General features: G+C 38.0%; 4 protein-coding genes across 5 annotated transcripts in view; 3 read left to right on the top strand and 1 right to left on the bottom strand.

The window, feature by feature from the left end:
- LOC124641618 (oxidative stress-induced growth inhibitor 1-like) overlaps positions 1 to 6348 on the top strand; it is a 55914-nt gene extending 49566 nt beyond the window's left edge. For both annotated transcript variants that reach the window (XM_047179772.1, XM_047179771.1), the window contains exons 5-10: positions 1122 to 1205; positions 3342 to 3530; positions 3787 to 3896; positions 4344 to 4507; positions 5022 to 5179; positions 5480 to 6348. In XM_047179772.1, coding sequence (XP_047035728.1) covers positions 1122 to 1205; positions 3342 to 3530; positions 3787 to 3896; positions 4344 to 4507; positions 5022 to 5179; positions 5480 to 6271 — 1497 coding nt within the window. In that variant the 3' untranslated portion in view covers positions 6272 to 6348. The remainder of the gene's footprint in view (positions 1 to 1121; positions 1206 to 3341; positions 3531 to 3786; positions 3897 to 4343; positions 4508 to 5021; positions 5180 to 5479) is intronic.
- A 1399-nt stretch (positions 6349 to 7747) lies between these two features.
- Positions 7748 to 9214, bottom strand: LOC124641621 (von Hippel-Lindau disease tumor suppressor). The gene has a single exon (XM_047179775.1). The coding sequence runs from the start codon at positions 8724 to 8726 to the stop codon at positions 8220 to 8222; it is 507 nt and encodes a 168-aa protein (XP_047035731.1). The 5' UTR covers positions 8727 to 9214; the 3' UTR covers positions 7748 to 8219.
- Positions 8802 to 12170, top strand: LOC124641623 (trafficking protein particle complex subunit 2-like protein). Its single transcript, XM_047179776.1, has 4 exons — positions 8802 to 8887; positions 11349 to 11560; positions 11672 to 11848; positions 11937 to 12170. The coding sequence occupies exons 1-4, from the start codon at positions 8855 to 8857 to the stop codon at positions 11980 to 11982; spliced, it is 468 nt and encodes a 155-aa protein (XP_047035732.1). The 5' UTR covers positions 8802 to 8854; the 3' UTR covers positions 11983 to 12170.
- Positions 12171 to 12563: 393 nt separating this feature from the next.
- Positions 12564 to 14415, top strand: LOC124641517 (40S ribosomal protein S20). Its single transcript, XM_047179612.1, has 3 exons — positions 12564 to 12720; positions 13171 to 13332; positions 14174 to 14415. The coding sequence occupies exons 1-3, from the start codon at positions 12718 to 12720 to the stop codon at positions 14378 to 14380; spliced, it is 372 nt and encodes a 123-aa protein (XP_047035568.1). The 5' UTR covers positions 12564 to 12717; the 3' UTR covers positions 14381 to 14415.
- Positions 14416 to 15419: the final 1004 nt, after the last annotated feature.

Below are 15419 nucleotides of genomic sequence, written 5' to 3'. Positions count from 1 at the left end.
TGACTTTTGTCACGTTTTGTGTATTCAGTATGAAACTGCACTTTTTATATCCTAGACGTGAGGAAAATTTTTATATTCAATTATTTTTATGAGCCACAATTACATTTATTGCAGAACTACATTTTACGAGTTTTCAACCGACTTCCCAAAAAAACCGGCCAAGTGTTCCGTACCGATTTATAAAACGGACAAAAAAATCACTGGGAGCCCCCCAAAATATTTATTTAATTCTAGTTTTCAGTATTTGTTGTTATAGCGGCAACAATAATACATCATCTGTCACGGTTCATTAAGTATATACAGCCTGGTGACAGATGGACGGACGGATAGAGGAGTGAAAACAATAGGGTCCCGTTTTACCCTTTGGGTACGGAACCCTAAAAAGGAGAAAGTAAAAGCAACACCGACTTCTAAAGCCGTGTATTTTTTTCTGTCCCTATTTTTGGTTATTTTTTTCATTGTTTGACCAGAGTTACATAGTTACCTACATGCTCATGCAGAATTGTTGGTAAAACACTCTCGATTGCCTAACTGAACTCCTTATCAGTATTGCTCAATCCAAATATTTATAAATGCCTTTCCTGACCGTAATCATGTTTCTTGTGGGGAGTATGTTCCACCATTTTTTCATTCCAACAAAAATATATGAAGTAAAGAAGGGCTTTTTGGGGCTGTTTTTCGTATATATGTAGTTATCGGCACGAATCTTGAGCTCTGACCTGCATCTGCGCAGAAGTGATTTATTAGCAATGAACCAATCCCGAGTGGCAGCTATGACGCGATGCGCTGCGGGCCAATCACCGCTTTAGCCCGCTCCCGCGCCTCACTTCATACCACAAAAGAGACCCAATAAATTACTTCTGCGCAGGTGAAGGTCAGCGCTCAAGATTCGTGCCGATGATTATACGTAGAACCTTCCAAATATGCTGATATTTTAAATGAATTTTTATATTTTACGCAACACTGTTACCTGTGAGATGACGGCAAATAGAATGTATGTATGTATTTAGTACGGAAGGTGAAGACATGCTGCGCCGACCCCATATAAAATTGGGATAGAGGCAGAGGAATGATGATGATGGAGAGAAATTTAACTAATGCTTGGTATTTGTTGTTTTCAGATGGACAATTTGCTAAGACCCTGCGCAGATATGGGAATACAGGCAGACTCATTAATTGAGTGGAAGTTTGACATAGAGAAACAGGTAATTATCATTTATTTGTTCCCTTAATACAGTTCAAATAATTTTACCACTGTGAAGTCATTTATTTGCATCTCCTTATGCAGTTCAAATGACTTTGCCACCAAGCGCGGATCCAGCCCTCAAAAAAGGTTGTGGTCACAGCTACTAGAAAATCGGAACTAGAAGCGGCTACTAGAAAAGTAAAAGTCGGAGCATGAACATGCTCATTAAACTTTTGAATGAAATTATTTCCTTTTTTCTGAGCATCAGGACTTTGGCATTAGGAATGAAAATAAACTTAGGAGGAAGTGGGACCCGATAAAAAAAATAGTTTCGATCCAAACCTATTTCAATCAATAACTTCTAGTAGCCAGTAAGCCAATATAGGGAGGGTTTGACACATTTGGTGCACTTCTCAACTACCAGTGGCGGCATAGCATCGGGTGGCACCCCGGGCTGCTACCTATTAATAAAATTACGAACCATTCTAATAATGCTAAAAAAAACGTTTTTTTTTTTTTAATATATCTCAACTCATATTATGCTCACTATCAGTTCCGTCTCTAGCTTATGTACCGGGTGCAATCATTACTAAAGCACCTCTATGTATGGAAAGATTGTGAGTAGTTTTGTTTTTTGCGCGAGCGTAGCAAGCCGAAACATTTATTAGATTTCGTCGTAGTTACCAAGTTATATTTAAAACCAAAAGCAAAGACGTGGTACAAAACCGTATAAATTTGCGCGAGCGTAGCGAGCGCAAAATTTTGGAGTCTTGGGACACGAAATCACAGAAACAAGTAAAAAAAAGCCACTGCTAAGTGAAAAAACCGCGAGCGTAGCGAGCGCGAGATTTTTTGAGTTTTGGTACTGTTTTGTACAAAAATGTAAAATAGTGACTATTGTAAATAATAATAATTTTATTGTAATAGACAGCTGTGTTGCTTGTTAACCAGAAAGTCCTGAAAGAGGGCGTTATGGGGGTGCTATCCTTTTCTACTTTCAATTTTAACTTAAACTAATCTAACGTTTTCGACATTGGACTTAAACCACCGCAAAGTGAAAAAGCCGCGAGCGTAGCGAGCGCGAATTTTTTTGAGTTTTGGGACACAAAAGTACCTCAAAAACTAAAGCTGTAAGAAAAAAAATATGGTGATCTCGAATTAGTAAACAACAGTCATAAAATTAAATGCAACAAAAAAAAGTATTATTTTGTTCCCTAGTGTTATCATCAGCCTATCGATTTAAAAAAACCGTAAAAGTGTGATGTCACAAGTCTAGGTAATAAGGTTGTGGGCATGCCCATCGTGCCCACAACGGTGGATCCGCCCTTGTTTGCCACTCTGAAGTTGCTGCTAGTGTCTTCATGGTAGGTAGTGAACACGTACAACAAACACTAGTGCGCATGTGCGCATAATTGTATTAATTCTTTGCAACACAAAATATTTGTACATCTGACCCTATCGAAGAAATTTTATATTTAGGTATCTTAAAAAATAGATTTCGAGATTTTAAAAGATCTTAAAAAATAGAATTATCGCAGTCTCATTTCCTGTAATAACAAAAAATATCATCAAAATAAGGAAGTCTGGACAAATATTGGTCGAACAAATATGATGTTTATCAAGCAAATCGTCTGAATCAATCAGTTTGCGAAACAGATAACATCGACATGATTTGCACGCACCCACTGTGTGTTATGTAAAAGATAATGTTTTGACTGATACTGATATATTATTTATACTTTTTGCACCACTATACGTTTTTTTTTTATCTCAACTTATATATCAATGTAGTTTGAACTCAAAGCACAGATTAAGTATTGCTACTACATCTAAAGTTTTCAATTTCAGTACTTTTGTCCTTGGTATCTAAATAAAGTCCTTAAAAATTGTGTAGTTTATCGTTTGCCCTCATATATTTTCATGAAATAAATCTCGTCAAGTAACAAAACACGGCGAACTTCCGATAGGCTAAGTTACAAGACGAAAACTGGATGGAACTTGGATGGAAAGATTAGGCAGATGAAATCATCATCCTATTGAAATCATTATCCCAATTTTATTTGTCATCGGTGCAGCATGTTTTCTCCTTCCATTCTCTGTTATCAGCCGTCATTTCACAAGTCATATTCTTATTCCCATCGTCGGTTTATTCCAGATATCGCACATAGTGCTAGGTCGCGGTCCGCCGGGCGGCGCGTGGGCGACGTTCCCGGCGGGAGTGCGCACCCTGTCCCCCGGCGCCTGGCTCGCGCTGCCGCCGCACGCGGGCGCCGGCGCCGCCCGCCTCACTGCGCGGGCGGTAGCTGCCTACTGCCGGCGGTATGTCGCCGCGTGTAAGCTGCAGGTGAGTGAGTACATACCGTACACAGTGCTAGGACGCGGGCCCCTACATGATATACATAATATGGTTTCAATTCAACACCTTTTTTAGCTAGCTGGCCCTTACATCATCCTGGTTTTCAAAAGATATTTAAATGGAATAGGTATAATGTTCATCTCCTCACAGTTGGAGAAAATGTGCCTGATATTACAATATTAGGCTATGTATATATGTATAAAACCAATAGAATATTAACTGATCCCTGTGTATTTGTTTGCAGAAATTCTTCCGGTCGGGCGTGACGGTGACGAGCGTGACGCGACTGCCGCAGCCGGCGCCGCGATGTCACAACACTAACTGCGCACTCAACGCACAGTTCTGCGTCACCGGGTAAGCTGATGCTCGTGTTTATAACTTTAAGTAATAAATATCGTAAAAAAATATTTCAATAAAAAATATCGTTTCTGCAAAAATAAGAAGAGCTCACACTGTTTTCAGTTGTCATACAGATATTTTTCATATTATATTATGTGTTTTTTTAATATTCATTGTAATAATGTCGAAATTCAGTCGAATTCATATCGTGTCCCGAAATGGCCATCGACTAAGAAATTATTGTGAAAAAACCTGAGTAATTTCATACAAATCGGCGTATCTCGTTAGCGCGATGTTTTACTTTGGCCGCTGGCCGCTAGTGTGAGCACTTATATAGATCATGGAAGAGTTAGTTGACCGCAGTGACGTGGTGGCTTGGCCTTTTCATGCACTAAAGACTCTTTATTATAACTTGACTTTTCGACAAAATAGTTTATATATGTTATTGTTTGTCTCCCTTAGCTACGACACAGCATCAGGCTCCCCGCTGCGCTACGTGTGCTCGCGCGTGGTGGTGGCGTGCGGCGGCGGCGACCGCCCCAACGCGCTGGCGCCGCACCTCGCCGCGCATGCGCTGCACACGCTCTCGCATCTAGAACGAGCCGTCACGCTGCTTACTACGCACGGTAATTATATACAAATTATATTATATACATTAAGGGTCCGTTCACAGAGACCGGCTCGGAGAGCACTGGCGCGCATTTTTCTTTTCACACAGATCGGAACCGATCGGCTGCATGAACGTTGAAGAGCATGTAATCGGAGCCAAATGTATGCAAGAAAAAGTACGCAATCGGAGCCCATCAGCTCCTCTTATTCTTTCACACTAAGCGCCTGCGGGCATTTTTAATGACGAAAGCAGTGCACATGCAAAAGTAAACCTTACTACAAATACTAAGAACTCGGTTTTCAACATGTTAAGAATTTGCTCTCTTCTCCGAGCCGGGTCTGTGTGAACGGACCCTAAGAGCCGATGTTTTCATATGTCAGAAGCCGTCGAGAGAAAACTCGAGCACTATGTTTTGTTAGGTGATCAAAAAATCAGCAGCTTATTCGATAAGAAGACCTCTTTTATTTAACTAAAATTTTGCTACATTTCACTGTATAAACCACTTACTAATCACACCTTCTCTCCCGCAGTACCGACAGCATCAGTGCTCATAGTAGGGTCCGGCGTGTCGGCGGCGGACGGCGTGTGGCTGTCGCGGCGAGCGCGCCTGCGCGTGCGCCACGTGCACCGCGCGCCCGCCGACGCGCTGGCCCGGCTCGACCCACTCGCGTACCCGGACTACTGTCAGGTAAATAGCTCCATCACTTTTATTTTTTTTTTACAATTTGGGCCCGCTTTGGGTTAACAACAGTGGAGAGAGTCAGAATTTTACTGATAAAAAATCCATCGTGTTCCTTCGTAGCCCTTGTATGTACCAGGGCCACGGTGGCCCTGTTGGGCCCGCTGAGATAAATAGCTCCTAAACTAAAGCCCAAACAACTGCCAGCCACACACTGTAATTAACCCACTATAAAAGACTAATTCTACTTAACTTACTCTATATTTCATTTCTATGTATAGTCATGTACCAAGTCATATCTGGTTCCAGGTATACAAGATGATGTGTGACGGCCCCGCGGGCAACCACAACAATTACACGCCATACCCCGAGCACAGCATCGTAGACATCACGCCGGAGCCCAACGACCCGCACAAACTCCACGCCGATCACGCTGAGGACCTCTGCCTCTCACTCAAGAGGGTCAAGCTCCTCAACGTCAACACCAACCAAATCACAGAGGTCAAGGTCCACTTAATCGGAGTCTACATCGGATCCAAACCAGACCTCTTCTTCCTACAAACAAACTACCTCGACTGCATCAACATCAAAATCGACTGCACAAAATGCATCGACCAAACAAAAATCTCACAAAGAAAAATCGAAGAAAAACAATGTTTCCTCAAAAACCACTGGCATTTCATCAAATCTATGCTCGGACAAAGCATTCAAAGCTGCAAATCCAGATATTTAAATTATTCAGAAATTAATGGCAACACTGACACAAAATGTGTGTTACCAGACTGTAACAAAAGGCCCAAAGACAAAGACAGTGAAATCATAGACAAATGTCAAATCATTCCATACTCGGATGAGGAGAAAGTTAAATGTACTTGTGATGAATTGAGTCCTTATTCTGCAGGTTTAGGTTTTGGTCTTGATCCTAAGAAACCTGTGGACGGTAGGAATAATCCTATAGCTATAGATAAATCTACGCATGAGATCTTGAATGGTCCGGAAGGCATGTACGCGCTGGGGCCGCTGACTGCAGACAACTTCATGCGGTTCATCCCGGGCGGAGCGTTAGCGCTCGTATCGCACATGCATCAGAACAAATACTGACTTGCCATAACCAGTAATGTGATTGCAATACTTAATTTGTTTTTTTTTACACAATAAATTATTTTTTATACCCTGTCTTTTGAAGTTTTATTTCCTGTATTAAATAGTTGGTACACCTTTGTCAAGCTTAATGTAGTATCTACATTTAAAATGAAACAAGGTATTACATGCAACATTTATTTGACATGATTATTTCAGCCAAATAGCAACTGTGGTAGGTAAACATTAGTACATAGAGTAAGTGTTATTAAAATCAGCATAGTTTATGTACACTAATGATGGATGTATGGCAAAACATTTACCTAGGTACCTGTTATAAAATAAAAGTTGAAAAAGACCTACTTTAGCAAGTGAATTTATCAATTATTTATTACCTAACAAAATTTTGTAAACCTTTACCTAAGTAATTCGATTATTTATTATTTTGATCTATCTAAACTTCATTAACGTGAGCACTTCCCAGAAATTGCCATCAATTCATGGATATGTTACACAGTTCATTCAAGAAGTTCATGTTGGTATTATAACATTCAAAACTTCATACTTCCACACCAGTTGAAGGATACATAGATAGGTACACCTAATGATAAATAGAAGGTAGGCAGTACAGATAACATGAAATATAATTTTCCTGTTACCATTGTGTGAGGGAAAAACTAATTTATTGATTGTTTATCAAAAGATTATTCAAAGTAATGAAATACATATCAGAATTATGAACAACAATCAATGTGTTTCACTTTTGAACCATAGCTATGTCTAAAAACAAATTATAAAAAACTCTGCACTATAATGATAGCGTTGAGTGAAGCAACAATAATTTGAATGGCTACTGGCATCATATGGCTTATCAATTAATTGAGAGCGAAACAACATTCAGTTACTCATATCTACTTGATGAATTGAGGAACTTTAATTATAAAACCATTTTGTCCATTAAATTTTTTAGATCAGCTGCATATATTTTTATTATTATAGAACAATAATATACCTATCTACTTTGTAAAGTAGGTAAATAACATAACTTCCATATTACATAAACTCAAAAAATTTAAAATCAAAGTATAGGAAAGTTTCGCAACTCACTCGTAACAGGAATCTAACCTATGACCTCATCGTTACGGATGCTACATGTATAGTCATATAGGTCACTGTAACAACCAAAAGATATGAAAAGATTACACATAGCAACTGCGATTGTACTCTGAATATTAAAATTGATATATCTTAAAGTAGGCTAAGCATAATTGAATATGAATTGTCATATTTAATGCAGGTGAAATCTATTTGAAGGGGAAAAAATTAGTTTGCTTAGGTCATAATCTATGTATATTAGGTAGACATAAGCAGCCTGAATTCCTTATATTACCTCTTAGCATTGAATATTTAAGTAGATAATTTAACAGCGTTGTTATACGTAGTAGGACTATCTTTCTTAAAATAAAGAACCTTGTAAAAGGAAACAAACAAAATGAATAAATGTGAAAATAATATAATATTAAAAATCATGATTATAAATGCTTCAATTACATAACAACAGATAGGTCCTTAAAATAAAAAATTAAGTAATACATCAATGTTATAACATCAATTTCATAATTTATATTACACTTAGTACATAATAAATGTTATATTTTTCAACTATTAGTCTGTTATCTCACTACCCTCACACATTCCGTGTTTAGCACCGCTGTGCCGTCCATTTCTTAAAGAAACCAGCCGACTAGAGTATCACCACTTAGAAGAATTTCCTCATTACTGTATTGGAATTAGTACCGCCTGTCAGCATTACTGATCCATTGCTCTCCAGAGAGCTCAACAGATTCCATACACAGAAGAAGAGTACAATCAAGCCTATTTTATATGACCTTCTTACCAAGACACACCAGATGAACACAATGCCAGCGAGCATTAGGAACACCACAGCTACTGGCATGTACAGCCATCATCATTCCGTGTCCGCGTTCTCCTCTACAGGAGTCAGGCTTTGCATCCTTGTCACAAGCTCTGAAAGTTCCCGAGTCAAGACCATGGGTAGGTCAAGGCTCTCGGCAGCCTCTGGGTTGCGGAGTAATGAAGCCAGCGTCAGCATAGTGGTGGCTCTGAGACTTCGCACAGGTATAGTAATGTTCCAATTAGTTCTGTACAACATGTCCCCCACATGATTGGGTGCTCTGAACACATATTTATTGTTGATCACGTACTGCTCACCGGTCGCAGCGTCAGTGAACTCCCAAGGGTGCGTCAGATAAGAATTGATATCATAAAACGCTCCCGGCTCCATGCGCTCGTAATGTCGTCTTCTGCCGCCGAAATCTCGCCACCACAAGTCCACCAGACGCGATGTTCGATTTGTAAACCGAAGAAACGCCTGACGGTCAGAGTTTATTGATTTTACTACCACATTCTCACCTCTTTCGTTCAATTCGTATATTAAATCGTCATGAATAGCCATTTCTTAATTTATTTTGATTTTGTCTCAAATACTACACGCACAGTATTTTGAATATTCCCGCTAAATGTACCCAAATGTCAATGTTCGCGATTCAATCCAGAACACTTCCGTCAAAATAATTGTCAACAATGGCAGTCTGCGTAGCAGTTATCGGCAAAGATGTAAGTTTATTGCACTATTTTTACCAATGTGTTGGCAATTGATCCACCTTCAACTAATATTCCGTGTGTTCCAACATTACACCCAGAAACAACTTAGTTGCACCATGTTTCTAAACAATTGTGGGAGTATTCGTTGTTTTGTATTCTTACTCACACGTCACTCGCTTCTTTACATGATGACGTCATTAGTTTTGACACACCGCACTTTAATTTCCTTCTATTTTGTTTTGTTCCGGAATTTGAAATTCCGACGAAATTCCGAATTTCGTCGGATCCCTAATTTGATTAGGTTTTTTTTGTTTCATGACCATAGCATAGAGCAAGTAATAAAATTGTATACTTCCTCTTTTTGTTTTATACTTGCCAGAATAAATAATCAAATTACCCCACCGTTCCAGACTCATTGACATATAACTATAGGGACAGGAAATGTCTATGAAAAAAACGTGCATACCTACAATCTGCAGTAGCAACTAAAATGGCTGCCATTACTAGGGTTGTACCGCTACCGGATTTAACAAATATCGATATTGTATTCTAGTTAGAAGTACGTACGAGTCTTACTGGGTGCATAAAAATAACCGAGTATAAATAATTTCTTCGTCATAGAATTAACTATCACATTAACTTCACTGATACTAATAACCTCAACAACATCAACCAAATGGGAGGAGTCATTTCAGTAGGGTGATACCTTTAAAAAAAAACACACAGGCAAAGTAATTATTTATTATTTCAAATAGCCCTATGAAAGTTCTTTCACGACAGACTAGTTGCAGGGTGCCAAAGATTCGGTCTTATGAAGAAGAATCCGCAAGAAACGCCATAAGTAGATACTCTCTTAAAAAAAATAAAATAATTTAAAATCGTTTTCAAGCTATTCATGAGAAAGTTATATAATGCAAATGGAGCTAATTACAGCTTGGCAAAAAAGAGTCTGACGCGGTGACAGTTGGAACTAAAAATCAAAATCAAATAAAAATTGTTAACATCGTTAATACTGGACATTGAAGTATCCCAGGGACATCGCCTACTTAGGATTGAATATCTCCAAAAATAACAAATATCAAAATCTGTGAGTCGTAGTATTCCGGGTTGCCACAGATGCGATAGTGCTGACCTCATTTATTCCACACTCTTTTTTGCCAAGCTGTATGTATTAATCGATTGTACAAAACAATTTTAGTGCTAAGAAAAAAATATTTATACAATTCGAAACCTATATTCGGTAATTAAGTTCTGAAGCAAATATTGCAACTTGCATTCCGATTTGCTCGTCTGTGCGGAAGCACTGCCGTGCCCGTGGTCGCCGTAGAAGCATCATGTGAAGATAAAAAGGCAAAACATATTATTTTCAATAAAATATGTCTTTAAAATCCTGAATTTTATAATACGCCTTTTTAATCAAAATGTTTTTAACTGCATTTTAAAACTTTTTATCTGTAAAATGAAGGACATATATATAAAAACATAAACTATTCCCTAAAAATATACACATATATTCGGAACGCAACTAAAACCGCGAGGAAAAGCTAGTATTTAACTAAAGAACAAAATAAAGATGTTTTATTGAAAATAATACACAACTCTGAGGGCTCAGTGTCTTAGGGACAGTAAGTTCTGATGTTAAAATTTGTAAAAGCAGACTTATTAAGTGGATATTATATCGACACTATTATGACAACTGCACAGCACTATGCCAATATGACATGTTATTGTAAACAACATTTATTTCTAAATATAGGTTTTTATACAGAAATAAACCAAAATATAAGTACTTTCACCATCAATTCATGTTCCCGAAACATATTTTTTATCCAATGTGAATTATTTTATGTATTTTTTTTTTTTTATATTGTTGTCCCTGTTTTCAAATACACTTATCTGCTTAGAAAGAGTGAGACAGAACTATGTTGCATAGTTTGTTTCATATTTATACAACGTTATTTTTTGTTTGTGCGAAACCTGAATATAGTTTGTTCAGAATCAGTAACTGAATCGATTCCAATAGTTTTTACACCATGTTATATTTTTTCCCAAAATTATCTAAAAAACTTTGAATGTTGGACACCACAAATAAGTATTTATTCTCGCACAACAAAGGTCACGGCGAGTTCATAGCGGGCACGAGCGCACAGTGCTATCGCGTTGCGCGGCATGTGCGTTTTGTGGTGATTATGTATTTTTACGGACAGTCCCGTAACTTAACAAGCTTATAACTTTGTGACTTTTCATGATACGGTTTTGAAATTTCGTACATAGATTCTTTACATAAAAATACTAGATAGGTGTATCAGGTTTCGCATAAACAAAAAATAACGTTGTATAACTATAGATACGTCTATAACAACACGGCGTCTCCTTATAATTCTAAGCTCGATGTCCAGACTTACTGATTCCCGCTCCAAATAAAATCTGGAAAGAAATCAAAAAAATACCAATAAAATGTTTGTTTTTCCAGAACTCGCCCCTGTACATAGGCGGCGTGGGCAATGACACGAGCACGGACAACGAGCTGTCGCGCCAGTGGCTCGTGCACACAGCACTGGACGCACTCGAGGAGCGGCTGGCCACCACCAACACCAGTGCTGCAGGCGCCAACGCCACGGCTGCTAGAACTGACTTGAGGGACCTGTATTTAGGCTTGCTGTATTCCACGGATACTCATAAAATGTAAGTTGTTTAATAGGTGCTATTCAATTAGAAGTTGACTTATAGTTGTAGTAAAACTGTAATGATATTTCATGTTGTGTTATAATTAACAAGCTATTGTTTTCATTCCAGCTATGGGTACGTAACGAACACTCGCATCAAGCTAGTTCTGGTGACGTCATCGACTTCGCCCAGTGGCTCCAACATCCGCGACGCTGAAGTGCGGACGGCGCTCCGTCGCTTGCACGCGCTTTATGCCGATGCCATCTGCAACCCATTCCATTTGCCCGGAGACCAGATAACTTCGCAGTAAGATTTTTTACTAAGGAATAATATTCATAAACTTATTTACAGCTTTAATTGTTGGATATAATTCGCGTGTTTTTCTTTTTTTCAGGAAATTCGACAAACAAGTACGCCATCTAATGCTGAACAACGTGTAATCATCTGAACGTGTTTCCTTATGACTTGTCGATGTTAAGTTCAATTCAACTGTGCAGAAAAGTTCATACGAAAAGATTTTCTCCCAATTATAATGATTAAGTATTATAATTTTAATATTAAGTTAATCAACATCTTGTGATGTTTGACTGTTTATATGCTTTACGAATAAACGTTTTTATTTACCGAATATTATCCATCATTATTGTTTAATTCACTCTCAGCCCTTCTACATAATCTTAAAGTGGTAAAGAGTAGTAAAAAATCTTTTAACGGATGGGCCATTGTTAAAATTAAAAAGATCTGTACATATTCAGATGGGTTCCGGTTGAAAAGAATATTTACCCGTATTTTAGCAATCTTTTTGGAAGCTTGCAACACTGTACGTGAAACCATAAACAATGTAGATAAACTACGTTTTGTTCAATGACCAGCATTTGGAATTTTGCAATTGATAAATAATTTAAAAACGACATTTAATTGATACAGCAGATGTGATGCTTTAAATTAAAGTGCCATATAAATGTTATAGAAATATTCGTGTACCTGAATAACTACAATTTCATTAATAAGTTTTTAGTATTAACCAAATACAAAACGCGTTGACATTTGAACAAGACCGACGACATTTGGTCATCTTTCTCTTTCTCTTTTCAAGTGAAGTGAAGCTGTGCTCCGGTTCAGCGCTGTGCAATTTTCTCTGAAATTGTTTATCTCGACCGGAATATCGCATCAACATGGTAAGTACTGACTGTGTAATCAATATTTCGTTGTATTCATAATTAAATTTGCAAAGATTGCACCCTGATTTCCACTTATTTGTGTCTTTGAATTTTGAGGTTATATATGCACGTGTCAAATATAATTCCCGCTCGTTTATCTTTTCTTAGCTTAATATCTCATCAAGTAATTGTTTAGAAGGCCTTATTACATTACAGTACGAATCAATTAAAAGTATTCTATATTCAAACACGATCTTATCATGGCGTTGAACGTTTCTTGTACGTCGGAGATATTTCACTCCAAAACTCACAAACCATTGAGAAATTCACTAATAATGAGTAAGTTGTAACATCTATATAATTTAACTGCCCATGTATCAACCTTAACTTACCAATAAACTCTATATTCTCCAAATGATTACCACTTTCCTTCCAACTCCTTACTCATTAATTTGTTGCATCTTCCAGGCAGCCGCCGTCGTGTCAGGCAAGGACATCGAGAAGCCCCAGGCTGAGATCTCGCCCATCCACCGCATCCGTATCACGCTGACCTCCCGCAACGTGCGCTCGCTGGAGAAGGTGTGCGCTGACCTCATCAACGGAGCCAAGAAACAGAAGCTCCGTGTTAAGGTAACTATAGTTGCAGTTTGTACTAGAATACTACATTATACGAACGCTTGGAACAAAAATCTGGGCTTTAGAAGTATGCCAAAGCTTGGAATGTGAAGCTAGCCTGGTCATCGCATATCTTATTCAGTAACTTCCACCAGTCCTAAGTAAGTTGTTAATAGATGGATGCATGCTGCCCTAGACTGGTATAGTTGACACTCAGTGAAGGAGGCCTATGTTCAGTAGTGGATGGCAATAGTCTGATAATTTATTCATTTTTAATCTCATTATGGACACTAAGATGCCCCTTAAATGAACCAGTAGTTATTTATATTGTTAAGGTCATTTAAATAGTTTTTACAACACTACTTAACTAGTTATCAAGTACAATAACTTAATTTATCAGGCCAGCGCTAGATGAAGACACACCATGTCCCATACAGTTGTGTTCACCAAAATGGCGCCAGAGCATCACTCTCAAAAGTGCTTTATGCTAGTCTCCACACAGCATATTGTTCATTAGAGAGTAACATGTTACTTTCATCTCAGAAATTATTAATTTATTAATGAATTTTTAACAGATGATGGAAACTATTGTATAGTAATTTTTGTTGTTCTAGTGTGCTATTTCTTGGCTGTTCTCTAAATAAATAATGTACAGATGATGTTTTGTTCTTATTTTTTGACTATTATGTAGTGCTAGCAAGGCTACTACATACTACAAAGCTAGTTATTAGTAGCCAAACTTGGAGTGGCGAAATTATTCAATGACAACTGTATTCCATCATTAAAAAAATATAACAAAAATGTTAATAATTTCTTATACAAACAAAAAACTAATAAACCACCTTGTTAATTCCAGGGACCCGTCCGCATGCCAACCAAGATCCTCCGCATCACCACCCGTAAGACCCCTTGTGGTGAGGGTTCCAAGACCTGGGACAGGTTCCAGATGAGGATCCACAAGCGTGTGATCGACCTTCACTCGCCCTCGGAGATCGTGAAGCAGATCACTTCTATCAACATCGAGCCTGGTGTAGAAGTTGAAGTTACCATCGCTGACGCGTAGGCACAACTGTCTTCTTAATATATTTTATTAAGGAATTTGCTGTTGTTTTATTTTAGTTCTGCTGTTAGATAAGATGGAATTTTGGGGAGATAGATGAATCTTAAAAATTAAGCTTTAGTACTGTCATAGAGAATTTACAATAATTCTGGTACATTACCTTTTGTGCAATCAAACATTTCAAAGCTCTAAAGCCTCTTCTGCTCTTCTTTTTTTTGGCATAAATTTTATTGATTTTTTGTATTTGTAGTGGGTCTGTCCCTATCACACCAGTTGATACACATTTCTGCTCTAATGCCACTTTATCCTGGCATACTTCGAATGTACTTACATAACATGTACCATAATGCCACAAATAGCTTTTTACAAATGGCGTTCGTTGTTTCTGACTGCATCCTTTCAAAAGGAGATTGTCTGAAGTCTTCCCAGAAAGGAAGACATTAGGAATGCTATTGTCAGTCATCTTGTGATCATGAACATGTCCTGCAGTCCCACTGACAGACTGACACACTCACGAAAATAGCTCAATTAACAATTACGATGATTCCTAGTGGAGGTCGCCTGATGTTCATCGTTTGTCGCAAATTGGTGGCACGCAAGCGAGCCATCAGTTACAATAGAATGATGAACAGGAACATTACAGCTCAGGAGTTAGATTTATTTGCCAAAACAATTGTACTGACACTGTCTGGGTCAAGTGATGTACTAGTGTCTAGTCGGTTTATTTTGGCGCGCAATGTGATAAGACAGATAAGTGGTTTAACTTTATATGAATATTGAATTATTGCGAAGGTTTGTAAAGAACTGTATTCTGTCAGTCTGAATACCTATATGAAGTAAGATGTCTGCCAGGCAGTAGCTTAGGTACATACGCAGCTGTAGCCAACCCTTGCATCTTTTAAAAGGCTAGGCAGAGGATGAAGACAGTTGGGCTTAGCACAAGCATCATGTGAAAACATAGAAGAGTATTTTTTGTTACTATTATATACTTATAGAAGAAAATACATTTATAAATTATGTACCCAAAGGTATATGTTTAACA

Source organism: Helicoverpa zea, chromosome 22 (genome assembly GCF_022581195.2).
Source record: "Helicoverpa zea isolate HzStark_Cry1AcR chromosome 22, ilHelZeax1.1, whole genome shotgun sequence".
Taxonomy (NCBI): Eukaryota; Metazoa; Arthropoda; class Insecta; order Lepidoptera; family Noctuidae; genus Helicoverpa; species Helicoverpa zea.
This window is presented reverse-complemented; position numbering and strand designations above follow the sequence as displayed.

What these genes read in the sequence shown, in the direction of transcription:
- LOC124641621 (XM_047179775.1), bottom strand. Translation starts at nt 8,726, where the DNA reads ATGGCTATTCATGACGATTTAATATACGAATTGAACGAAAGAGGTGAG.
- LOC124641623 (XM_047179776.1), top strand. Translation starts at nt 8,855, where the DNA reads ATGGCAGTCTGCGTAGCAGTTATCGGCAAAGAT. An exon ending in TCCACGGATACTCATAAAAT is followed by an intron (nt 11,561 to 11,671) that starts GTAAGTTGTTTA and finishes TTTTCATTCCAG; the next exon opens with CTATGGGTACGTAACGAACA. An exon ending in GGAGACCAGATAACTTCGCA is followed by an intron (nt 11,849 to 11,936) that starts GTAAGATTTTTT and finishes TCTTTTTTTCAG; the next exon opens with GAAATTCGACAAACAAGTAC.
- LOC124641517 (XM_047179612.1), top strand. An exon ending in AACAGAAGCTCCGTGTTAAG is followed by an intron (nt 13,333 to 14,173) that starts GTAACTATAGTT and finishes TGTTAATTCCAG; the next exon opens with GGACCCGTCCGCATGCCAAC.